Below are 27,112 nucleotides of genomic sequence, written 5' to 3'. Positions count from 1 at the left end.
TATGCACGTATGTATATGTAAAACTACTAAAAGGGTAATTGCGTCTCATAAGCAGAGAGTAGAAGTAGACGCGAGATCTTAATAGCGTTTCGATATCGATACGAAAGAAAATAGCCGATCGTTCGTTTCATCGTACTTTTCATTCTCTCCGAAAACAATCGAGATTATCAAACGAACCTTGCAAACCTACGACTTTGCGACTTTCTAACGTTACGCAAGAAATTAATGCGAATGAACGTAATCGATAGCCCGTCGCGTACGATGACTCTAATCGACTCCATCGTCTCTCTGTTATATTCTCATTGAAATTCATCTCGGTTAAATGCCATGCAACTTTTTTCCGTATAATAAAGATTTCATATTCAACGTTGAAGAAAATCAATGATAGCTTCATAAATCTATCTGTTAAAATTAAACAAACAACATTAAGATTCGATGAAAGATCGATTATGATGTCTCGAAAGAAATTTAAGAGCTATGAAATAATCACATAGGTATTATCATTTGATATAAAAGAAATAGCAACATTTGGAAATTTGAAAAAAACTTTTGCCGATAGAAGTCTAGAGAATTGTAATTAATTCAAACGCTCAGCTATTGGAGATGATAATTACTCGATTGCATTTGTGCTTGTTTCTGACATCCGATATTTAATTATCGACTATGCTTCTTATCCTTAGTTGCTCGTTAACGAAAGAACTCAAATCTCGGGGAGTTAAAGAAGAGAGAATAGAACTGGAGAGAAGAGAAAAGAAGAGGGCTCGTTAATGCGCGCGTCGGTACGCGAGGGAGAGACACACTTAAGTAGAAAAAGAGTACGCGGCGCACACAGGCGTATTTTCTACTAGTTAGACGTATGTACCTACAAAGATATAATGGCGGTCTCACAACGGCCGTCTTGTAATCGAAAGAAGAAATGAATATCTCCATTAGTGCATGGCCATAGTCAGGGACCCACATATGCACGGGCGCATAAAGTCAAAGTGCGTATGGAGTTATAACGGTAAAAGGATGCTCGTGTTTGTGTTTATATATTTCCTACATATATCTATCATAATACATTCGTACACACACACATACGGTTATATTACAAAGCTTTGAAAAAAAAAAAAAAAAAAGAAAAAATCAACACCCAGTATATATTCTTGATCGTCAAAGAGTTTCGCCTTCGAAGATCGAACGAACGGGAACCCTGTCAATAACTAATCGCGTGTATTTTAAATCGCCGTGTTACGTTCGCACGCTCAAACTCTATTGGCGGTGGGTAGATATTCACAATCAGAGATAAGTAACTTAGAAAGCTCTTGTTAATCTAACTAGCGCTCGTCTAGTTTTACTTCTTACTAGTGTCTTTCGTTTTGAAGGAATTATTGAGGAAAGCTTGGATACGTTCTGTATGCCCGGATATACTTCTTTGATCTCCGATCGATCGTGACATAGATCTCGGAGGAAAAAAAGTTGAAATAAAAAAATAAAAAGTATGTAAATCGCTAACGATTTCAAGTTATCTTTCAACGTGATCGATCGTGCCTCGTGATCGAAAGAAAAATACTGATGTCTTTTTATTCTTATGATAAAAATAAAAACCAGCGAAGAAGAGAAATAATAATAATAATAATAATAATAATAATAATAATAATAATAAGAAGAAGAAGAAGAAGAAGAAGAAGAAGAAGAAGAAGAAGAAGAAGAAGAAAAGTTGAATCGAAAGGATCGTTTTAACAGTTAGAAGGCGCTATCACAAGGCGGAACAGCACGAGAATTATGTTTCTTTCATCTAGGATCGTTAACGTCGGCCCATCCCACAGGTAGAGTATTTATATTATTGCGAAATGCGAGATACAATGTCAAGCGATCGAGTTACAGTGTCAGACTGTTGTCGTGTCAGCATTAACAGCGACACAAATGCGAGTGTTAACCAGCTTCTTTCTTCTTTTCGAATCTTCCTGTGGTCTCTCTCGTGACGTTGATATCAAAAGACGCGCAACAGCTTCCGTATCAAGTGTTCCTTTTTTCTTTCTTATTAATGTCGCATCGACTATACTCGCGCAGACTTTTCGTAAACGTTCTGTGACTTATTTACATTTCATTTTTCAATTCTTTATTTCACTCGATACGATAAAATGTCGTTCGAGATCGATAATAACCTTGAAATAAAGATATTCGTACGATATAATAACCTAGAGAAATTTCCAATATTCTTGTCGTATTCTTTTGGGAAATTAATATTTCACGCGAAAAAAAAAAGAAAAAAGAAAAAAAAAAGATAAAGTATATTTATGAGGAACGGAAATAATCGAATTTTCCTTTAACGATGCGACGACATCGTGAAAGTTCCAATCGTAACTCGATCGAAAGATAAAGAACGAAACTCGAGTTTCGTACGAGCAACTCGATCTATTCGTGCTCGATCGATCGAGCGTGATAACGAGCATTAAAGATACGACGAATTAAAGGAAAATCTTTAAATTGTATATAATACACGTTGTTGAGCGAGATGCAACTTTTGCACTTTTTACCGAGCAAGCAGTTATTTCGAAATGGTAAGCAAAATTTTCCTCGTTAGTCAGGGTATAAAGCTTAATATTGTAAGCAAGCTCGATTATCGGTCAAGCGTTTATCGTCTTCGACCGACTTACATTGAATTCGGAAAGGAAGTTTAATAAACTCGTGGCTCGTTTGATAACAATCGTCCCGATGATGATGAAAGCCGAGTGTTCGTAAAGTAAAAACGAAAGAAAAATTTGTAAACTGAAAACTTGCTGATATCGATGCGAAATACATCAATTCGAGAAACTACCTATAATTTATTGTATCATTCTAAAACGTATTATTCTAATACTATGTATACGTGTGTGTAAATTCGTGAAACGAATGTTTAACAATGAAAAAAATGTCACCTTCGATCTTACTAGTGTAGAATTTACTACAAGTGCACATATAGTCTTACTGAAGGATAAGAAATTTGAAAAAAAAAAAAAAAAAAAAAAAAAGAGAATAGAAAAAACGGAACATTCACGTTGGATCGTGAGTTTCTTGCGGCCAGAAACGAAGCAGGATACTCGCGTAATGAGAGGAGCGTGCAAGGCGCAAATATCATTGTTAGTTTACGTAAGCAAAACTTCTTGTTGCTATCTCCTCGAGTAAGAATCACGGAATGAACAAAAGAGAATCATATGTCCGATCGATCCGACGTTTCAAGGAGACGACAACGACGACTTTCCGATTAGTAACTCGCAGTAATGTTCGTGGATCATCGTTCCCTTATCTTCGTTGCTTCGAAAAGCTAAGAGAGACTTCGAATCAGAGAAATCGCGTTTATGAGTCACGATCGGGTTTCTCGAAAAGTCCCACCAACGGAAATAGTCAGTTTATCCGGTTTCCGTATAAAATAATCTCATTTCGATCGTTTTTCCTACTAAAGATCTTACGTATTCAAGATTAGATTAGAAACATCATTTTAATTCGAATCATTGGATATACCTAGCTTCTCTTCTTTATATCGTTCATCTTGCGAACGAATATATCTCGAATCCTAACGATTATCATTGAACAGAACTAATTAATAGTTATTGCAGGATACATTTACAAGAACTATTTTATCTAGCATTTTATTTTATCTTTAATAAATGAGAAAGAAAAAAAAAAAAAAAAGAAAGAAAGATTTGACCAAAAATCTGAGAATTAAAAGATAAAATGTCGATTAAAAGCCAGACGATCGACCCACTTCTTTTCCCCTTCGTTATCTACGTATGTATATAAACGATAATAAACACCGGTCGGTTTGCCAATAACGATAACGAGATAGCTGCCACCGGAACGATTGGCCTTTCCCCTGAAACCATGTAGGTTCGACCGTACGACCATTTGTTGGCCAGTTGTATTTCTTATCAATGTATATCACATTATTTAAAAAGAAAAAAACTTTTCACTCTCAATTTCGACTAAGCTTTACGAAATGACGATGACGCGCTTCAGAAATGATAGAGAAAATTTTCGTAATACCGCATCAACGCGCGATTTGCATGTAACGTAACGCTATAAGAGAATTTCCTATATCATTGTTATTGTTATTGTTACGTTATATTGTAGTACGATATATATATATATATATATATATATATATATATATATATATATATATATATATATACAGTAAGCATCGAGAACTTGAAACAAAAGGAGCAGAAAGCGAACGCGAGCGAGTACCACGAGAGAGGACTTTCGCGGAACGGACGGTCGTTGTTGCGCAAGCTGCAACAATTAGGTGCAAATCCCGCAAAGAAACTTTCTAAATTCACGTATGAATTAGCTCGGAGAAGTCCGATAAACCGCACGTACGAGCTAAGTCGGTTGTCTACGTTGCCCGGTACTGTGAGGTACACGGGATGGATGAATATTTACCCACGTAATACATACGTAGAGGTAAATGCAATATGCCGTTGTGGGCAAGCTTCTGTATATTTCTTTACATACACGTTTCCACATATGTTCGTGTATGAGAGGTTCACGTGGATTGGTGTGTGTTCCACGTACCAGGTGATGCCTGAAAATTGCACGTTGCAAAAAGGCTCGAGTATAGTTGTTATGCAACGACCACGGGTCGAGCATATAACGAAATTCGATCGTCCCTGCCGCATAATAACTTTGAGAAAAGAAGAGGGAGGGAGAAAGATATTAAAGAGACAAATCATAATGACGTGGTGACTCCACGCGATCCTAGCTCCTTCTTTCTCTTCTTCTTCTTCTTCCTCTTCTTTCTCTCTTTTTTCTACGGAGAAACCATAGCCGCGTGCTCGAGGTCGTAACCACCGAGGAAGAAGTAATTATCGGGATGAACGAATTTGTCAGGGAAAAGAAATACGTGGATATATATCGCTGATATTTATGACTGGACAAGCTCGAAGGACGAACTTGCTTCTTTTTTGGCATCATTTTTTTTTTTTCTTCCCTTCTTTCCTTCTTCCTCAATGAATCATCAGCGGTACGAAAGAAACGTTCCTAAGGATAGATTAAAAAAGCGCGATTCCTTTAACAACGATTATATACTTGTGAATATCCTTTTATCGAGGGAAAGATTCATTTTAAAATTATAATAAAATGAAATAACTTATGAACTTGTAGAATTCGTGTATGAGAGAGTGCATGCGCTAGATAACATTTACACGCAATTACTGACACGCGTATGTTTCTTATTAATATCTATATAATATACATAGACGATTGGAAAAAGAAACAAGCAAATAAATTAAAAAAAAAAAAAAAAAAAAAAAAAAAAAAAAAATGAAAAAAAAATGAAAAATAAAAACTAAAAAGGAAAAAAGAGAGAGAGAGAAAAAAAAGAAAGAAAACAACAAAAAAGGAGCTGGATAGTCCGACCTCGTTTCAATACATCGTGAAGGCGAATAAGCGTTGCGTCGGTGATAAATTAACATGGAGAACCGGTTAATTATCGAAAGTCTCTTATCAGAATTCAGAGTACGTGGCCGGCAGCTTTCTTGTCCAAGGATGATGTATCGCGATCGGTTTGAACACAATCGCCTCTGGCTCTTACAAAATTCTCTCTAGTCTCGTTTCTTACCTCGTGAGATACCGGATTGTTCTTATTTCGAGTGGCGTTGGATGTATTATTAATGGAGGAGAGCGTGGTGAGGGTTGCCGTGCCGACACCTCCGACCGTCTTTCCACTGACCTTGGTACCAGCACCGTCGACATCTTTGTGCAGCGTTCCGGGACTCTGCAACATATGAAATATGGACTCGTTAATTTTAATCCCCCCCCCGATGTATCTTAGCGTCATTTCTAAAGCTCGCTCTTCTCTTCTCTTCTCTTCTCGAGGCCCGAAAGCTTTTTAACCTTTCAACTATGGAGTCTTTCAATCGCAAACTACTACTCTCGACGTTAATTCTTATCAATAACAATGTTTTCCCTTCTTCGATACAATTCCTTTTTTTTTTTTCTTCTTCTTTCATCCTTTTCTTTTATATTTTTCTTCTATATCGAGCAGAAGTATAGTAACGTATATGATCTCCATAGGAACACATAGGCCAAAGGTCGAATCGAAAGGAAACACTTTCACGCGATAAATAACGCGAAAACAATGAATGCAAATGAGCCGTGTGACGGGCGATCTGTCGGTACATTTTCAAAACAATGTTCGACTAATTAATGATCGTCTTGTTTAAGCCCGTTAAGAACGATGACGGTTCATGGACGTTATTGGAGATTTCACGAGGAGAAGAATGCTGTATACTACCGTGGCCGCATATACGAATGAATAAAACTTTATCTCTATTCTGTAAATGATATTGCACTTTTACGGGCGATTAAAACGGAACACGGATACGTTATTTTTAGAAGAGAATGAACGAACGATAAAATATAAAGGAAAAGAAATAATTAAAAAAACAAAAATTATACGGATAATATTAAGAATAGAAAACAGTAAATCTTTGCAAGCGTATTTATCCGTTTAGCGATTTAATTTGGAACGAAAACACAGGTGTGTCCGGAAACCATAGGGCAATGTCCGGGACGGTCGTTCGTTCTACGACCGTCAACATTGTCAATGTCAAATCGTTCGGCCGTTTCTCCGTCCCGTTAAATCGTATAGGTCAACGTACGTTTACAAAACGTCGTACATATATCTATATATATATATATATATATATATATATATATATATATATATATATATATATACATATATATCGCGAATCGGTTTCATTGAAGTCTTTTACGAGCGAAACCGTTTTCACAAACGTTCCTTTATATATTTCACAATAAAATATATATATATATATACAAAGAAGGAGGAGATGGTCGCGAGATATTTAAACGATGATAGTCTACAAAGACGCCAAGTATATCACAACGAGATCGAATCGAAGATTCGAATGAACCATTAAAAGGAGCGTTAAAAGAAGCTCCGTTAGGACAGTCACCGGGACAATGGAGTCGTGAAAGAATCGCGACGAAAGAAAGCCATGGGGGCTCACCCCTTCCTCTCTCTCTTAATGATCTCCGATCGATGTTCATGCCCCTACGAACCTTGTAGATCACTTTCACGAGCCATTGTCTTCGTACGAACTCACGATTACTTCTTAATTAAAAATATATCGTTCTCTTTCTCCTTCCCCGTTTTCCAACGGTGTCTTAATTATTGAAGAAATAATGAAGTATGCGCGTAGTCATGTTTCTTTTTTAGGTCAAACCGAGCACGTGATTCAGAGCAACGTTTCTGTGCAAACTGCAAGGTTGTTCCCGTTAAGTTTGCAAGAAACGTAAAGTGTGCTATGCGATCACGAATCGGTAGTTAGAAACGTATACGTTTTTTGTCGAAACTCGGAGGGACAAAGAGAGAGGTTTTATTCGCGACCACAACGATTTCGAAACGATTTTTGTCATTTCATATGACGAAGCGATGAAAAAAGAAAACTGTGAACGCAAGACGATCGATCTCAAATACCTAAAGTATGTTAAGATACAAAGAATTATGAAATAATTCGCTCGGTAGCGAAACCATGTCGAGCTTCATCGAAGTAAATCCTTAGGAATCCTTGACGTCCCACGCTTCCTCCTAAACCAAACACGTGCTTCGGTAAATTTCTCTAGAGAAAAAGCTGGAAGTAGAATAGGATAAATCCTCCCTAGAAAGAAGATATCGAGAACTTTCAAATTTTCGACCTGGAAAATTCAAGAGAAACTGACACATGGTTGGAGCCTACTAGAGAGAGAAGAGGTTTGGACAGATGCCGTTGGACAAAGAAGAGAGATGGTCGGATAAAGAAGAAAAGAAAGAAAACAGGAAGAAGAAAAAGAAGTGGCCTATAAATCGACGAGAATAGAGAAAGAAAGAGAAAGAATAAGAAAAGGAAAGCGAGACACCCACGGTCGAATTTCGAAGCCTATCATTATTCTCTTGACTAGGGTAGGGAGAGATAGAGAGAGAGAGTGAGAGAGCTTAATCTCTTTTGGATTTCGCATCTTTTCTCCCAATTTCGTTTCTCTTTTCTTTTTCTTTTTGTTTTTTTTTTTTCTTCTTGCTCCATCGAGACATCTGGCAGCACGCGTTAGTTTCTGATAGCAGGTGATCGGATTTTGCTTCTGCATCGCATGTACATGAAATCTCGCTGAAAGTGTGAGACGAGTTTATAAGGTAGGAATAGCCTGTTTGGTCTCTCGAAAACACGGTCGCAGGATATGCGTGCAGCTTAGCAGATGTATCTCGTTCTGACACCTGCCAACTTGCAGGAGCACACAAAGAATAGACTTAGGACAGCAGCTGCTGACGCTCCTTCGCCCTTCTCACTCGGCAACTTCCTCGTCCCCTTCCCTCGGCCCGGTTACCAACACACTTTTTATCGGTTCTCCTTCTTTCCTCGAGACCGAGGTTGCAATTTCTCACGGGCGAAAGGGTATTTAAACTCTTTTTTTCTTTCTTTCTTATTTTTTTTTCTTTTTCTTCTTTTCCTTCGATTCGTCGAAATGTTTTATAGATCTTGTGAGAATTCTTTGATCGCTTTCTATACTCAAACGTACGATTGAGTTCTCGATAATAATCGCAGATAATTTATAAAACTTAACGTCCACTTTTTGTCGCTTTAAAGTAAGCAATATGTAAAAAAGAAGAAGAAGAAGAAAAATAATTATCATCGTAAACGCCAACGCTCGAAACATTGAAATCGTTCCTTCGATTCCTCGAACGGAAATCAAAGAAAATTGCAAATACATTCTTGACTCTAATCGTTCAATCAGTGAGGATAGTCGTTATAACGCTATGGGTGTCAGTTAGAAGGGAATTAAGTCAGCCGCATAGAACTCGACGACAAGTGTCTCAACAGTCACGACCACGATAAGGAGATAATTCTAAGATCGCTTTTCGCTTCCTGGAGATATAATGTACCTATTCTCTCGATCTTATATATCCTATATTAAGTTTTGTCATTTTAGATAACTTAGACGAGAAAAGGTGCGAAAATTGGTTCAAAGTTTCGTCATTCGCGAAGAGCTAACTATTAAAAGAAAAGATAGATTATTAATGAAGTAGAGCGATATTCGTTTCAACACGGCTACCTCGGAGTTTATATAATTGCCTGGCACAACTTCATTAAGGTACTGAATTTAAAAGTATATCTCTGTTACACCAGCTAGAATCGCACAGGTATAGAAATAGAAACAGGTGCATTATATAGGGAGACATTAATAATTTTATAGATATACAATAAAAAAAATATGTAATCGTTGTTCGAAAAAGAGAAGGTGCTTACTTACTCGTCGGATAACGACGAGTAATCGTTGGAAGGAGTAATAAAAGAGGCGTCATAGAGTATCGTCATTTTTCGAATCTAGGCCACTTGTCAATTGTCTTATGAGCGAGCGCACCATCGTCACGAGGAACGCGTGTGACTTAACCGCTGTTGATCGCAAGCCACATTATTAATTACTCTTCCAATGTGAACGTACTCGTACGTATTCAACGTTATCGCGTCTTTCGATCGAATAATGATTGTCGAAAAGACATCGTTTTCTTATCGTCCAGACATTTTTCACATTCTTTTTCCTTTTTTCTCTTTAGGTTCGTTCAGAACGAGCTTACTAATTTGGTAAAGGTCATAGGCGTCGCAACAAATTCATTCCAAGACCAACGACTATTTCTTATATATTTACAAACGATGGTTTCTTGGCCGGATATACCGATGTATTGCATATTGACCGCGAAAAATGCAAGAGGATGGAAATAAAAAGAGTCGAAATCGATTTGCACTCGCTCTCTCGCTAAGCAATTACTCGTTTCCCTGAAAGCTGGTAAAAGTTTCGATGCGCAGCTACATCCTCGAACGAGTAATAGCAGCCGGTTGTGAAGAACCAATGAACCAGCCACCTTTTACCGTGGACCTACGCAAACGTGTCCGCTCAGCTAGCTACTTATATACAATGATTTTCTCTAGTCTCGTCTCGGCGTTTTCACGAATACCAAATTAGTTCTTGATCGTCGATCAAAAGAGAAAAAAAAGGAAAACCTTCTTGGCGAATCTAACCCAGCTAAAAACTCGCAACCTCCTTACAACGAAATGAGAAACGTATTAGAGGATGGATCGATCGATCGATTCTCATTATTCGAGGTTTGATCGAAAGAACACAAGTTTCTCTTTATGACCATTGAACAATTTCTAAGAATCTTACAAAATGGATCATCGTTTCGATCTTTCCACGAAATAGACATTTATTATCCGTGTGTCTCGCCGTTCTTATTTTCAAGATAACAATCGCAACTTTTTTCGAAATATACCTACAGCCTGAAATTATTTTTTTGCAAACTTTCCTGGAAAGGACTTCACCTAGAAATCCAAATAGAAGGGATAAACCCACTTTTTCATTTCCAAAGGAAGTACTCGTACAAAGTACGAACGTATAAGAGGAAAAAGTGTGGAGAAGAAAACTCGTCTCGAATCTAGATTTTTAGAGCCTCCTGTCCTCCTATATATCGACGTACATTTTCCCGTAACTTCCTCGTGAAGCAATAGCTCGATGACTAGGTACTTAACTCGTAATGATTCTTTTCTATTCCACTCCTACCAACTCGTCTCTCTCTCTCTCTCTCTCTCTCTCTCTCTGTCCCCCTCTCGCTCACTATGGATCGGTCAACACAATGGGTCCGTTGGCGTTGGTGACGGAGGAGTATGGATAAAAAGAGAAAACGAGAAAGAGAGGAGTGGCAGTTGCCGAAGAAGGGTTGCAAGGATCCTGAGAGACAATACGGGATGCAAGCAGAGGACGGATGGATCGTCGATGCGCCTCTACGAGATGGAGAAAAGGGAGAAGGGAAAAAGGTTCGATCGTGCTCAAGCGTGACTTTCCTCTTAGAAAACGAGAGAAAAATGACGACGGATAAGTAAGAATGGAACTCGAGAGGAGCTTTTTAGTTCGCATAAGCTTGTACACATAGGAATTAATGTTGATTTCAGTGACTTTTGAATGACTACGAGTGTAAATAACTTTCTTCTCCTCGTTTTTCTTTTCTCTCTATATTTTCTTTTTTTTCCTCTTCTTTCAGATTCTTTCTCTGTTAGATCGATGTTCCATAGATCGATGAATTTTGTATTTTTATGAAATAAGATGATATTTTAAATTCGACTTGAGATGCGAAGGATCTTCTCTCTTTGTAAGGCGCAAGTTTATATCTTCTCGTCGCGAAGGAGAGAGAGAGAGAGAGAGAGAGAGAGAGACTTGACCTTCTTTCGATTATTGATCGAATATTATTAAGTCGATTTACCGGTCGGCGGCTCTCTATGCTCTTTGCTGATCTAACATTTCGTGGTTCTTCGGTGTCGCTTTCTAAAAAAAAACTCCTATATATATATTTTTATACGAGCAATATGATTCGTGGTTTATAAATTTTCATTGAATCAATTATTAATCAAATATTTATCGATTATTTGTGAAAGATTTGGAAAGTTTTAAAGATTTGTCAAAGTTTAAGAACGTGGAGTAGCAGTCCACGTTTCGAAGGTCGGAAGGAAAATATTCTAATCTCAGACGAATGGGAGAGAAAGAGAGATAATGATACACGTTTTTACAAAGAGTAGATGGAAAGAATCGTATCTTATCTCGGCTGTCGTTTCTCCTCTCGTAGCTTGTGTACGAATGCGTACGTCTACGCCGGCCGTAACGTAAATCTTTCGAGTATAAATAAAACGTTCCTTACAATTAAACGAACGCGACCGTTTTTGTTTATTTATTTACATGACTAAATTTGCTCGCTGGCACGTTAGAGGTCTCTCGAAAATTTTTTTCGATTGCGCCTGAGACTATAGAAGGAGGAGAGGGGGAGAGAAATATTTTGCAACGACGAAAAAAAAAAACTTAAATAAGAGTAGGACGTTTTAAATTCCATTTGATTTCATTTGATTTATGTCCATAGTACATACCAAGGCTATTTTCCGATTGATTTATTCGAAATAACATTTTAACTCGAAAACTTTTATCGACTCGAACTATCTTCTTTATCCTACCTTTTCTCGTCCTCTTTTAAGAAAACGAGAAGAGAGAGAAGAAAGAAGCTTTCTTTCTCATTCGCTTTCATTTTCTCTGTTACTCTAGTAGAAACAGAATGGTTTTCCGATAGAAACGAAGTAACACAATCCCGCCTATTCGTTATTTATTTCCGTCTTTGATATTTACTGGCTTGATCGATAGAAATCAGGCCTTGACCCTCGACGACATACTTTTAACCGCACCCTCTTTTTAAAGGCGCTCGACGTTTACTTTTCCGTGGGTCGAAGGCTATTTGAAAATATTTAAAGAAGAGTGAATGTATATATTACGATATCAATAAAAAATCTAGAATCGATCTTAACGAAAATCGATTTCCAATTTGTAAACTATTCAAGTATTAATCGTATAGTGGAAAGAACGATGGAACGAAGGGTGGAAGAAAAACTTTCTCGATCTCGTGTCGGAACAAACTCTCGCGAAACTAAAGACACTCGTCATCGCTTTCGAAAATTTCTCCCTTTCCACGGACGATGACAGGACGTTGACTAACTTGAACGAATTTCTCTCTCCCTGTTTCTCTAACTGCGTTCGTCGCAGTTTACTACGACCGAGGTTTGGTAGATCGAGAAACGACAAGACGAACGCATATCGAACTTGTCTTATAGAGATACGACGACGTGGCTGGCTCTGTTGGCCCGTGAACATATAAGTGAAACAGAACTTTCACGGCCACGGGCCCACCGACCTGGTCACTTACTGGTACCGGCGGCCACCAGGTATATATCCAGGTACTCGCACGTACCTATTACATATATGGACGAGTATGTACGAGACGAGGACTCGACTGCAAAAAAAACAACGAAGCAGCAAGGAGACGCTCATTGCTTCGTTCTGTTGCTGTTGCTGCTCTTCTTCGAGAGGGCAGAGAATCGACGCATAAAAAGGAAACAGGTTATCGAATTAAAGCGATACCACTGGCTCGATAGCAGCCTCCGAGCTGTAATTTCTATCCCGAGGCCAATCTTCGAGGTTGGATACGTATTCGGCGAGGCAACGGTATTATACCACGAGACGCCGGCTTGGCCATGCCGCCCTCCGTTCTTTCGTTCCAACGAAAACGATCGGGCCATCGGCTCCCTCTCGATGCCTTCATTTCTCTTTTCTCTTTCTTTTCTCTGCTCTCTCTCTCTCTCTCTCTCTCTCTCTCTCTCTCGCTCTTCTCGTTTTCGAAAGGAAACGGGATCGAATTTAGTTCCCCGGTGAACCCTCCTTATACCCGAGGGTTATACAAAGAGATTTGAAAGGAAGATAGTACATATCGAATGGTTTTAAAGTTTCTTCGAAAAATTTCTGTGTTACTAAAATTTATTTCACTTGTAAAGAGAGATACCAGGAATATAAAGAAAATGATGAAAAAAGTGGGACGTTCTATATAAAAGAAAAAGAAAAGAAAAAAAAAGAAACAAAAATAAAGAAAGAAGAAGAAATATCGAGTAACTCTCGAGGAACTTCTCCGAAGCATTTTATCGATTCCACCGAAAGAGAGAAAGAGGGCCAGAAGACGAGAGGAGAGACCTCGAATAAGACCTACAAAGACTTCCTTCTTCGCGATATCGTAGAAAAGAACTCGTACGTATCTACGCACAGAGAGACATCTCAGAAGAGAGGCAGACACACTTTCCAACGTCGATCCATTTAATCTCACTCGAAACGACGCGTTGAATCTCGAAAGAAAGAGGGCCCGGTGATGCACGCGCGCTTTTCTCGAACGCATACAACAACTCGCACGAGAGAGAAAGAGAGAGACAACTAACATACGGGTCTGCTGCATCCGTGTATCATGAGAGCGAGGGGAAAAAAAAGAAAAATGAAAAAAGAGAGCGGGAGAATGAGAGAAAGAGAGAAAGAGACTCGACCGGCAATGGAGACACGCACACGTGTCTCCGTCTCACTCTCCTAGAGCGTCCAATTTTTCGTCGACTCTTCCTCGAGGACCCTCGCGCGACTCTTTCTCCCTCCCTCTCCTTTTTTTAGCTCTCCCTCTCTTTCTATCCTCCCAACTGAAATCCACGGGTTACTGCACCCCTTTTATTTTTAGAATACGAACGATGCACGGGAGAGAGCAACGTACGAACGTACAACGTGAAATCGTCGTTTCCTAGGGCTTCGTCGTTGAAAGAAACGCGTTGTTCGGGCGGCGGCGACGACGACGACGACGACGACGACGACGACGACGACGACGACGCCAAGATATCCTTATCGACGTCAATTCGATCAACCCAGAGATTTCGTTGCTAACGATGTTATTATTAGATGGATTTACTTTTTACCCGTTCTATTTATTTAGGAAGAAAATAAAACTTACTAGATGTCGTAATAAGGTATCCTTGATTCCAATAAAAATATCCAATTTTTCATGAAATACCAAAAGGGATTCTAAACCTTTCTGGGTTAAGAGAAATCGATGAAATAATACGTATTCTCGCGAGGGCTTAAACCGATATTCCGAAGGACGCGAGAGACTATTTCCAACTCTCTTCGAATCCCGGACTCAGTGTTTCGATTCAACTTTGTAACAAAACACGTTATGTTTCCTCTTCCCGTTTCTTCAAGGCCACGACGTGTCGTTTTATCGTACGGATAAAACACACGTTTCTTCTCGACTCCTAATCACACTATAATTTAGCTACAAGTCTCGTTGTTGAGTTACGCACTTGTGCGAAATAGTACGAGTCAGGCGAAGGTTAAGTTACGACCATTGCGATTTAATGACGCTTTTATATACACACATACATATATATATATATATATACATGTATATATATACGTAAAGAACGATTTTAAACGATCACTCTAAAGATAAGACGATCTAATCGCATGGATCGAGAAAAAAAGATTTGATATTGCTGTAAACGGATAGCCAAGTAAACGCTATCTCGAGATTTAAATGCCATGAGCATACCGTAGGCCCACGCCAAAGTCCCACGATGGTTTGCGATCAGCTGTTCGACGCGATTTTCCACGTCTCCAAACGACTCTCCTTAACGATCGCGTCGTTGCGTTATTCCCCATCCTTTTTTTCTTTCACGTTCACGCTCGTAAAGAGATACCAGGAGAGCAACCTATCATCATTAGCTTACTGTTAATATCATTATGTTTACTCTTTCTCTCTCTCTCTCTGACTCATACGAACATACATTTGAAAATCATAGAGAGACTATCTTTTCTTTCTTAACACGTTGTTTTCCTACTTCCATCGATCCACGCGCATATATATATACATATATATATATACATATATATATACATATACCATATATCCGAGTACGGACGGAACAATGAGCTCGTCACTTTTCTCGAATAGACTCCCATGCGGTTTTACAGCACGACGAGAAGTCTATTGTTCACCTTAGTCGATACCAAGCAAGTACCGTATGCGATCGGTCGGTCGGTCCACACTCAATATACATACATACTTAGACTTTTCCCTGTTGTTTCCGACACGCGTGCGCACGTGTGCGGCTTTGCGCATAAACGAGTTACCGCGTCGCGTAGCTGCTTAGCATTTGTCATAGAAAAGTAAAGAGAGACGCGTAGGTATATACACAGAAAAGTCCAACTTCTCCAACATCCCTTTCTTTTTATAACCATATTACGTTTCTTTCTTCTCTCGGCTCCATTTGCTCGTTCTTTCTCGACGATGTTTGATCATGATTAGGATGAGTCAACGATTTATCACAAAAATTACACTCTACAAAACTAACGTGTTCTCGCTTATATCCTGTTACTTCGTCGTCGTCGTGTCTCCTATAACAACGTGCAATATCCAATGCGTTCGTGACTCTCTACGAGTAGTCGTCCGCTAACATAACTGGTATATCAAAGTAAAAGAAAAACTTGTAGGACACTCCGTGAGAAAGCGTAGTCACCGACTTACGCAATTTCAAAGTCTTGCATTAAACAAGAAGCGAAGAGAATGAAAGGAAAAAAGGAGGAATCTATCCCTGTCTCGACTACCAGAGGATGAAACATCGAATACCAAATGCGGAAGAAAATATTCTCTCTCTCTTTCTCTCCCTCCCTCCCTCCCTCTCTTGGAGAATGAAGTAAGTTTGGATCGAAAGATGGTGAAGGAAAACAAAGGTCGTAAGAATAAAGAGAAAGAAAGATAAAAAGGAGAAGTGGGAAGGGTGTACATACAAGGTACCTACATAGCGATATCGCGTCTCCATTTATAAAACCGTTGGTATAGCTGGATTGGACGCGACAAACTCGACGAGAGAGTTTCTACATGGTCCGTACCGTTATGTTTGTGGCCCGGCTCTCTTTCTTTCTTTCTTTCTTTCTTTCTTTCTTTCTCTTTCTTTTCTCTCTTTCTCCTTCTCCGTTGGAACACGCTTATTTCCTGATACACACCCAACAACTCCCTTTCTTTCGTATATATAAACAAACAAGTCTTTCCTCAAGTCGTGTCCCGACATTGAGAGAAAGAGAGAGGATAAAATTTTAACGAATAATATCTCTCAAGGATGAGAGAGATCGATTGATGTTTCTTCAATAATGACGCACGCACGCACGCACACACATACACACACAGAGAGAGAGAGAGAGAGAGAGAGAGAAATGCGCGCACGCTCGCCCGCACATATGTATACATGTAAAACAATACATATAATTCTCGCGAAAGTGGAACTCCGTTTGTGAAAATAAACGGGAAATCCGTAGGATACGATCCTTTTTTTTCTTTCTTTCTTTCTTTCTTTCTTTCTTTTGCTCTCCTCTCTTTGCTACGACATTGAAAGAGAAAGGATAAAATTATCTCGACGTTAAACGAGGACGAGATCTTAATGACGACGAAGACGACTTGGAGGAACATTGTGTTGATCGATAGGATAATAAATCAAAATTTTAGACGATGATAGAACACGTAATATATGCCTCGTCATTTTGATTTGAATGAATAGGAATTGACGTCGAGAGAAAAAGATAATGAAAATAATTAATAGATAATAGAAAGTGTTACTTTTGATACTCACTCCTCCATAAAGGGACTTTAATTTTACGTGATTAAGGGCTGGCACGTCGACCATCGAGCACTTGAGAAGAATCGTCGTCGTCTGGCTGGGCATTTTTCGGATCCCTTTTCACTGGTCACGCGTAATTCAACGCTCACGGGCAACGGCACGTCACTACGTTGATGTGATACGTCCATCGGTGTGTCACACGAGCCCGAAACTTTGATATTGCTTTCCTTTTATCTTTTTTATCTTTCTTTCTCTCTCTCTCTCTCTCCTCTCTCTCTCTCTCTCTCTCACTCTCTCCTTTTTTCTTCTATTTTTTTTTCTTTTTATATCGATCTAATATCTCTTTGCAATCTTAATCTCAACGAATCTCGATCGATCGTGCGAACGATGGGAGAGAAAGAGAGATAGATATGTACGAACTCGATCCCTTTTCAAATACACTAGAGATCGGATACGCTCTATCTTGGCAGTATCGATTGGCAGTGAAAGGTTGATAGTTAGTTAGAACAAAAAATAATTGACTATGAAAATTCGAAATTTTCTTTTTTACGAGATCAAGGATAAAGAAGATGTTGGATCAGGATTCATGATAGATCCACTTTTCTCTTCTTCCTTTTTCCTTTCCTTTATCTTTCCTATATCCCGGCTATGTTCTCTCTCTCTCTCTCTCTCTCTCTTTCTCTCTCAAAAGAGAGCCGCGACACACCGTGCACGAGTCCGCCTGGCTGCTTGACTGACTGACTGACTGACTGACTGCTTTTCACTCACTCACTCACAACACGAAAGGCCGAGTGGAATCGTAGGCACGTCCCTCCCTACTCCGACGCTATTCCCCACTACTCTAACTCAGGCTCACTCTCCTCCCTACCATTCGGCCAAGTGTGCTCGCACGCGTGTGCGTGAGACGAGGAGAAGAGACGATCAGAGAGGAAAGAAAGAAGAAGACGCGCGTGAGGTCGCGTGTGTGAACGAAAGGGAGAGATATACAACGAGATGAAAGGGGGAGAGAGAGAGAGAGAGAGAGAGAGAGAAAATAAGACGAAGAAAGAGTGGCAGGTACGGCTGCACCGGTTGGTCTTCTTACACATTTCCATAAACGCGAATCTATAGACGTTTTTGTCTGTGTGCGTGTATAGGTACGTGTTTCGTTTTACACGAACGAGAGAGAGAGAGAGAGAGAGAGAGAGGAGGAGACACGCAAGAACGCAAAGAGATCTCTTTGTCGCGTTGTTCGCCAGGGAGAATTTCGACGAAAAGCCCGCACTTTTCGAAGGAACGTTTCGAAGGGGATACCAGCAACCTCGTTCTCTGTTGTTTTTTGTCGTCGAGGAGGGAAGGGGAATGCTCGTTAAGGGTTCATGGCTCGTCGACGACGTCCTGCGAGGGCAATACACGCTTCGATTACGAGTGCTCGTTGATCCTCTCTGATGTTCCCTTTTGAGATTTTCTTTTTAAAATTCCCGCCTTTTACCGCGACATATAAAGCGGGAATTTTAAAAAGCATAGCAAAGAAAGAGAGAGAGAGAGAGAGAACGCTGTCGTCCTTTCGGATCGATCGAATGTAAATTTTTGTTGAGGGGGTTGATATTCGATGGGAAAAAAATTCCTAGACCCGTGTAATAACGCTGTCCATTGGTACCGTATTGCGGTTTGGTGGATTAGAAACGATCGTAACTATATCGCTTTTAAGTTACGTCATCGAACTTGTTACCACGTTTACTTTTCCGAAAGAACCAACGAGTGGTAAATTTGCAAATTAGTCGAGAGCACGTTTCGTATACTCGAAAAGTTACCCTTTTTCTTTCATCCCTTTTATCTTTCCTTCTTGAAACCACCGAAAGCGAACCCCTAGGTATTTCTTCGAGTAAGAAGAGTTCCGGAGTGCTCGACTTGGTTCGGAGAGAGAGAGAGAGAGAGAGAGACAGAGAGAGATAATATATGTAGCTGTTTGCTCAGCGACTACGCTTATCGTGGAGCCATATTAATTAATGGCAATGTCATGCCATTCAACGAAAACTAAAAGTCGATGCGCGTACTTTTTTTCTTCGAAATTCGTTATGACTTGTACGGAGGTAGATCCTTCGCGGAATAAAATCTTTTATAAAAGCGATAAAGAGAAAAACGTAACCTAATCGCGTCAATCTCTTCTCAATGATTCTCCGCGATAACGTATTCGATATCATCGACGCTATAGATAAATAAATAAAATAAAAGCTTTTCATAATTAATAGACGACGAATTATTACTGAATGCAGGAAGCATTAAAATGGCAGCCGTAAAAATTTTCTTGGGCTACCCATGACCGCACGTTACGCCCTTTTGCTCGATACATTTTATCGCTTCAAAGATCAATGTTTCCAAGTTATGCCACGCATTTGTATTATATCGAAGGTGATCCGAGATAGGCGTTACCCAACGACCGCTTACTATACGGAGAAAACCGCAGTACGTTCGACTGGCTCCCTAGCAGATTCTTGTTACTCGACAGGTGACTAACTTTCCTCTTTTCGAACATGTGCTTTCCATAGGAGAAACGTTTTGTTGACAATCTCGGAGCTTCCGGAGATAACGAAGATATTAGAGAAAAAGTATCCATACGGCGTTGCGCGTCGTTACGCACCGACTCGAACTCTCCATAATTGCTATCTTCTTTATTCCCGTTAATAATTTAGTAATTAATCGAGGAAGCGAAAGAACGAAATACAAAGGGAGAACATTCACCGTTTATTAAACATGCGAGTTCTCTGAAAGATGACGCGCGATATCCACAATGTAAACTAGTTGACTCATAAAACGCTTTCTATTCTCGCGATTCAATGCAATCTCTTGTAAAAATCCGTCGGGAGATTCACGCATTTCGTCTTTCTTGGAATCCGAAAGAACGGCATTCCACTGACCGTGAAACTTTCGATGATCGTGTCTTTTTTTTTTTTCGAAACGACACACCTTTTTCGATCGCCACTGTTCTCCTTCTTTTCCTTTTTTTCGTTGTAAGCACACGCGTGCGATTTATTATGATCGAATACAGATTCTCTCTTCTCTCGTTCGTCCGAAACGGTAAAATCGTATAAATGTGTTAGGCGTTTCGATTAAAAGGACTATAGAAAATGGGATAACATTTCCTTTGAAGGATAGATTAGTATCGTTTATATCGGTTTTTTTCTTTTTTTTTGGGAGATAAAAGTTGCTCGTTAACTCGACCGAAGAGGATTGATCGAACGACTATCGCGATAGCGATGAGAAACTCGTTAAGTACGGGGGATGGAAAAGAAATTTCCAATAGGCTTTCCCGCTAACGGGTTTCCTCTTCCCGATCACGAGAAGAGTCTTTATATATCACTCCATACGTTGGACAACTCCCCCCACCCTTACCGACCGAGTATATCGTAATTTTCCTAGCTGGGAGACGACGAACACGATCTCGCGAATTCGTAGAAGAGTGCCGATAGCATGGCGAGCCTTTGTCCTTTCTTCTCCCTGTTGTCGGCTCTTTTAATCCCGGATAGAGAAGGAAAAAGAGAAATAGTTCTTGCTTGCTTATGGCAAAAGAAAGAAGTCAAAAAAAAAAAATAAATAAATAAATAAATAAATACAAAAAGAAAAATAAGAAGGGAAAGAAAAAAGAGGGGAGAGACTTTGACCATAAGTGAACAATGGCTGTCACGAATCCCCATTGTATTATACTCGGATATGAAGCAATACCAAAGGGCTTTGTGTATACGTGTGCTCGCATATATATCGCAAGAACAAGGTTTTGCGACAGCGGCCGTTTATGTGGAAGAAGCGTTTTGGTATCATCTTTTTCCACTTGGTCAAAAGAAAAAAAAAAAAAAAAAAAGAAAAAGAAAAGACAGAAAAAGAAGAAAAGAAAGACAGAAGAAAAGATGACAAGAAAGTAGAGATATTTTAATATCGTGTATCGAAATAATCGCACGCACAATTTTCCGTATAAAAGAAGAGATTCCAAAGAGAGGACAAAAGATTTCATAAAGGGTGGATGAAATTATTTCGGTTAGGGAACATGACGTTTTATCCTTTATTATCCGATATCTCCGCTTTTCCAATATTTCTTCATCGCACTTTCTATCACTTCTCGGTAGCTTCTTTGATTTTCGTGCCACGAGAGATCACCGTTACTCGTATAAACGCTCAATTTCAACGTTATCTATAGGGAAGAGAAATCATCTTAATCGAAGTATCGTTTAGCCATTTATAACGCCACTTTACTTCGAGGAGATTAATCTTTGGTTACTTAGAACATCTCGAAAACGAAGAAGCAGAAGCAAAAGTAGAAGTAGAAATGATTTCAATGAATATTCTGGTGGAGGAGAGCGCATATCTTGGAAATGCGCGATATCGGACTTAAAGAAAAAAAAAAAAAAAAAAAAAAAAAAAAAAGAAAAAAAAAGAAAAAAGAAAAAAAAGAAAATAAAAAGAAATATAAAAAGGAACTCCTAGGGCTTCTCTCGCGTGAACACGCACGATCGCTATGAATACGTATATCTGTCAGAGTGTAGGTGAGGCGGTGAGTCACTATCACCGATCCGCATGACTGTCTCTCTCTCTCTCCCTCTCTCTATTGCGACGCACAGGCCCCGCTTCCGTGTTGTATGACCCGTTTGCAAAAATTCCCTTGGCCGATCGCATTAACCGGTACGTTTTCTCGTACGAGATTTATCTGCCTGGCAAAACGTCGCAAAATAATAGACGGCTTCGCCTTCGGACTCGGATTATATATCCTTTTCCTTTTTTCTCAATCCGGCTCTGCGAGATGGAAGATTGCGCGAGGTCAGGACCGTGCATTAGTCGAATAACTTTCCAATCGGATTTCTTTTCTCTCTCTCTCTCTCTCTCTCTCTCGTGGTGATCGATACACATGTATTATATGATAAGCGTCTTTTACGAGAAAGAAGAAAATGAAGAGTGATTTACGAAAAAGCGAAAAATGAAGACCGTCTGATTGGACAAGTGTCTTCAAAGTTACTTATCGATAAGCTTCGTTACTCTAAACAACCACTTAGACGTGTCCTCGAACGACACTATCGATCCTAGGAGAGATGAAAAGATTAGAGAAAAATGTTTCTCGAACGGTAGCAATGTTCGTACTTTGTGGCTATTCGCATGCTTTCTGACTGACGCAGAGAGACGGCAAAAGGGTGAGTAAAAGAGAGAGAAAAAGAGATAGTAGGAGTAAAAGAGGAAGGGAGATAAGAGAGAAAGAAAGAGGTGAGATGCCATAGGAGATACCTGGCACACTTTATGCTTCTACGAATTCGCGTAAAACTATAATGACTGAAATTTCGTCATTATCGCTCGGCGCAATGCTCGCGTGGTGGATTTCTGTAGCACACATACACACACACACACAATAGTTCGCCATATCGAGACCTTTCGATGTAGTTTCAAACGAGTTTCCAGTTTCCGAGCAACCTCATGCCTCATAACTTTTACGAATGTGAGCTAATTGCGACGCATTAGCACATTTTTTTTCTAATAAAGTCGCTTCGCTCAGAAGATCGTCCCTTTTCCATCATTGAATTGAATTAAAGATCTCTCTTTCTCTTCTTCCCCCTCTCCCCGCCTTAGTTGATGTTGCATCGGCGATAATAAGTAAATAGTAAGATAATAACGGATTCAATGGGCAAACATCGTCTGATCGCGATAACTCGAAAGAGAAAACAAAAGAAATATTGTAGGTGCTCGTTTCAAAGATCATTTTTTAAAGCGTATTCTTGAATTTTCTCACGCGAACTTTATCCACATGCACGAACTTATACATTTTGAATGTAAATGAGCAACCAAAAGTAAGGTGGAAATTTTCAAAAAGTGGGATACCACTGGGAAAAAGAGAGACCGAGAGAGAGAGAGAGAGAGAGAGAGAGAAACAGATCGAGTTGGAGAATATCCTGTCGAGTTTCCGGAAAAATAAAGGATGAGCCCTCGAGCTATCTGCGAAATGGAGCGAGCGAAAAAAAGACTAATCTACTTTTTCCCATTAAAGAATATCGTCGAATATTCACGAGAAAGAAAGGAAGAAAAAAAAAGAGGGATAGAAAGCAGAAGAAAAAAATATTTCTGTCGATTTTTAACCATACTCGCAAATTTATTTTCACCGGAAGTATCGTCGAAAGAAAACGATACGAGTACGTTCGACTTGTTTTTTCCTTTGGACGACTAGGATCTTTGAAATCTAGAAAATGGGTTTGACGTGTTCAATGAGACAAATCGATATCGATGATCTCTTCGACATACCGGGACGTTTCAAAGAAATAAATTATATCTGGTCAACATTGTTGATAAATGTAAAGAGAAATGATAAATTTCGTTATTATCGAGCAAAGAAGAAAGAAAGTAGTAGCTTTTGAGGGGTAAAAAGCAGTAAACTTGTAGATGCCATTAGCGTTATCTCTTATTCTCTTTTCTTTTCTTTCTATTCTCTTTTTTCTTTTTTTTTTCCTCTCGTAAATATAAGTTGCGAGAGAACGAGATTAAGTTTTATTAGTCATATGTGTAATTGTGCATCAGGTGGCGCATTGACTCGATGAAAAGGAAATGACTCACCTTGATACACCGGCCGAGAATAGAGTTTCAAAGACAACCTCTCGAATCTCGATTTATCTCTCAAGATAATGTAAATCATTCGCGAATGATTATCTCCTTTCCTCTATCGCCTATCCTTTGATCATTATCTTTGAGAGTATCGTTCAAAATAAAAGAGAATGACATTCCGATATAAATTCCATACGTTAAAATTTTCGTTACGCCCTCATAACGTCATAATCCGATAGATATTACGCCCCTACTTTCTGTTTATTTCACGCGTAATAACAATTATGCAAGTCGTTCGATTCTAATCTGCCTATTGGACAGTTCAGAGTGCTCGAACGTTCGAACGATGGCTTTGAACGACGCGTTCTAAAATGATTCGAGAGAGATTAAAATTTATTGCGACTATCGACCCTGACATCGCTCGATGAATTTTTCTTTTCTCCTTGGCTCGTAATCTCTAATGTACGGTTTTTATGGGAATAAAAAAGAAAAAAAAAAAAAAGAAAAAAAAAAGAAAAAAAAAAAAAAGAGAAAAGAAAAAATTTAATCCCGCGCGTAAACACCGCATTTACCAGGACTGCTTTAATGAAACCAATACGATAGATAAGATCGGAACTCATGACATTAATCGAAATGATTATGAGTGAAACGAAATACGTCATTAAAAACGGAACGTGCCAAGTTTATATTATCTCAACGAAATAATATTAAGAAAGTAGGTAGACGTATCTACATACATTATGTACGGATTGAATAGTTTGTTGTCACGTATAGATAGCAATATGTAGGAAACAGTTAACGGATAGTTAATCTATGATTCGTATTTATCAAGAATTATAACGTTTGGCACTACTTTCGGATTTCTATCATTAATTATTCACGTTAATGATCGTCTTTATTTTTAACGAACAACTTTGATATTAATCGTCTTTCCAGAAGGCATTATAGCGATCGTTTGCATTTCTCGAAATCTATTTGTTCGGACCACGTTGCATGCCATATTTCTTATCGTTCGTAGAAAATGTACGGGTGTACATGTCGGTCAACGTCACGTGTCTCCGTCCGTGCAACGTGTTACTTTTTACGTAACGAGATACGATTTATATCCGTCTTTAATGACGGTTGACAGCGATCTTCTTCGTTTGTTCAATAGAACCTTTCGTCTAGTAGTGACTCACGTACGATTAAACGCATCTCTCTCTCTCTCTCTCTCTCTCTCTCGCTCTCTCTCTCTCTCTCTCTTTCCCTCTCTATTTCTCGTAGCGCGCGTAACGCGTGTATGACAGAGCATGAATGAAAATACGAGTCGTCATAGTTACCAGGTAAGAGAAGTGTAGGTGCTTCGGAAAGTCCAGTTTTATGAATGAATCGACTAACACATCGCAAATATAACAGTGTGTTTTTCTATCTATACGTCTTCGTATATGTCAAGTCTATATGGTTCATACGGTCTCAATCTTGGCGCGTGTTAAAAACTACTTTATTAGAAGTTTAAACCTTCAAGGAATGAATTTAACATTTTGATGAATACGAGCGTAGTATTGGCAAGTCTTTAAATAGCGTACATTCTACAAAGATTGGAAATTATGGTAATTCTTTTTTTTTTTTTTTTTTTTTTTTTTTCTTTTGTGGAAACATTCCGTTTCGTCGAATTATTATCGATAAATTTTTCGAATATTCCACTCTAATCGATTTTATCGGTACTAATCGGAAATAATTTCTTGTAATTGAAAAGGCAATCGAATCAATTGATATTGTACCAGTTGAAAATTACATTCGTAATCTATATAATGGATAGCTTGCGTTGTTACATCGTTTCATTGCTCGATTTACAAATTGTCTCGACGTATCAATATCTATTAATAATTTAATCGAGAGAACGAAATGATTGTTATACGAGAATAAAGTGGAGCGAGACGAAAGAAAAATATAGTTTGGCAAAAACAATGGCGTGATAGAAACTTTGAAGATTTTCTAAAGAGAAAAAATTCAAGTGGAGTAAAACGGTAATAATGGGACGACCTTTTCGATGTAATTTAAACGAGGGATTGCTTTTCACGCAATGTATGGAAGCCCTGTATTTTACCGCTAGGAAAAAGAGCAAAAGCAAGAGAGAGAGAGAGGGAGGGAGAGAGAGAGAGAGAGAGGGAAGTACTCACACAATGAGCGTTCGAACGATGCACGAATGTATGTACTCTCATCACTGAGTCTCGCAGGTAAACACATTTAACGCCCACTCGAAAGAAAAGCGTAGGTTCTCAACTCGATAAACGTCAAAGGCTACCATCCCATCGATCGCAAAATTTCAATCGTTTAACTTTCCCGATAGATCCATTTGAAGATATTTCGCGCAAGAAAAAGAAACGATATCTCCGTAGTGGATACCTATGTGAATTTCATGCAAAACGATGACACAAAGTTTCAACCTTAGAAACCCCTTAGGTACGCAATGTAAATATATCATCGTTTAAAAGGAATAAATCCAAAGTAAACGAGAGCTTTCGCATGGTCGAGCGTCGTGATTTGACCCCAATTTTCCGGAGCGAGAAAAACGTTCTTCTCGTTGTTACCTCTGACATTTCGTTCTTCTCGAATAAAAATTTTCCCTCGAATATTTTACTAACGGTGCGACACATTCGTAATGATTTGTCAAACTTTTATCAATCGCTTTAAAAGGATTTTATTATCATCGACGAAAACGTATTTATATGATAATCCCTTTAATCAAGAAGAAAATATGATTCTCTTGAAGAACGAGACAGATACTTGGAACGAATTAATGGGGAATCGTCGGCGTCATTATCGTCGTCATTATCGTCATCAACGATGGGACATCGCGCAAAAGCATTGTTTTCAGCACGTTCACCGACGGCTACCCACATGCATTTTCATTTGCGAACGCGACCTCTGCAGTTTCCACGCACAAAAGCGTGCCCGCCCACTCGCATTAGATTCGTGCATCTCCGCTACCTACGCTCCACTGTAGCTTCCCCCCCCTGTATCATCCGTTTATAACGTAACGCGATTTGCGTTCTTTACGTCTATCTCCTTTACTCGTGCTCCTATACTCTGACTCATCGAATTTACCTGGATCCTTTCAATTACTTCTCCTTATTGGATGCGTTCAAGTAGAAACTTACGTATAAAAATTGATGTTTATATTTTAAAGAGACATTTATGCCTCTATACATTTCTATTTGCAAATTATGAAGAAGCGTAGCGAACCAAGCGACTAACGACTAAATTATTTGTATACTTACTTACAAAATATATCTCTCTCAAAGCATATTAAGCTTAATGAGCCTTAACGTTATGCACTTGAATACAAAATTAATCTTTAATACAACTAAATTTAATAGAAACGATATCGTGATATACGTAGGGAGAGAGAGAGGGGAGAGGGCAGATGCAAGTATATGAACTCGCTCACGAGGGATTTCCTCGGCAACGTGACGCGGCTCGAACTTGCAAATTCCATTATCCTCAAGGCCATGGAATTCAAGGGACTATATGTCTAATTAACGCGAATATCAAGTTGAATT

General features: G+C 39.0%; 1 protein-coding gene across 3 annotated transcripts in view; it reads right to left on the bottom strand.

Annotated features, from left to right (window-relative positions):
* Nucleotides 1-27,112, bottom strand: part of LOC124950517 (dual specificity tyrosine-phosphorylation-regulated kinase mbk-2-like) — a 124,738-nt gene that overhangs the window by 20,405 nt on the left and 77,221 nt on the right. For 2 of the 3 annotated variants that reach the window (XM_047497307.1, XM_047497308.1), the window contains one exon: nucleotides 5,582-5,737. The exons of the other annotated variant lie outside the window; for it this stretch is intronic. In XM_047497307.1, the coding sequence (XP_047353263.1) occupies nucleotides 5,582-5,737 (156 nt within the window). The remainder of the gene's footprint in view (nucleotides 1-5,581; nucleotides 5,738-27,112) is intronic. 3 annotated transcript variants of the gene reach the window in all.

This window comes from Vespa velutina, chromosome 7, assembly GCF_912470025.1.
Source record: "Vespa velutina chromosome 7, iVesVel2.1, whole genome shotgun sequence".
Taxonomy (NCBI): Eukaryota; Metazoa; Arthropoda; class Insecta; order Hymenoptera; family Vespidae; genus Vespa; species Vespa velutina.
This window is presented reverse-complemented; position numbering and strand designations above follow the sequence as displayed.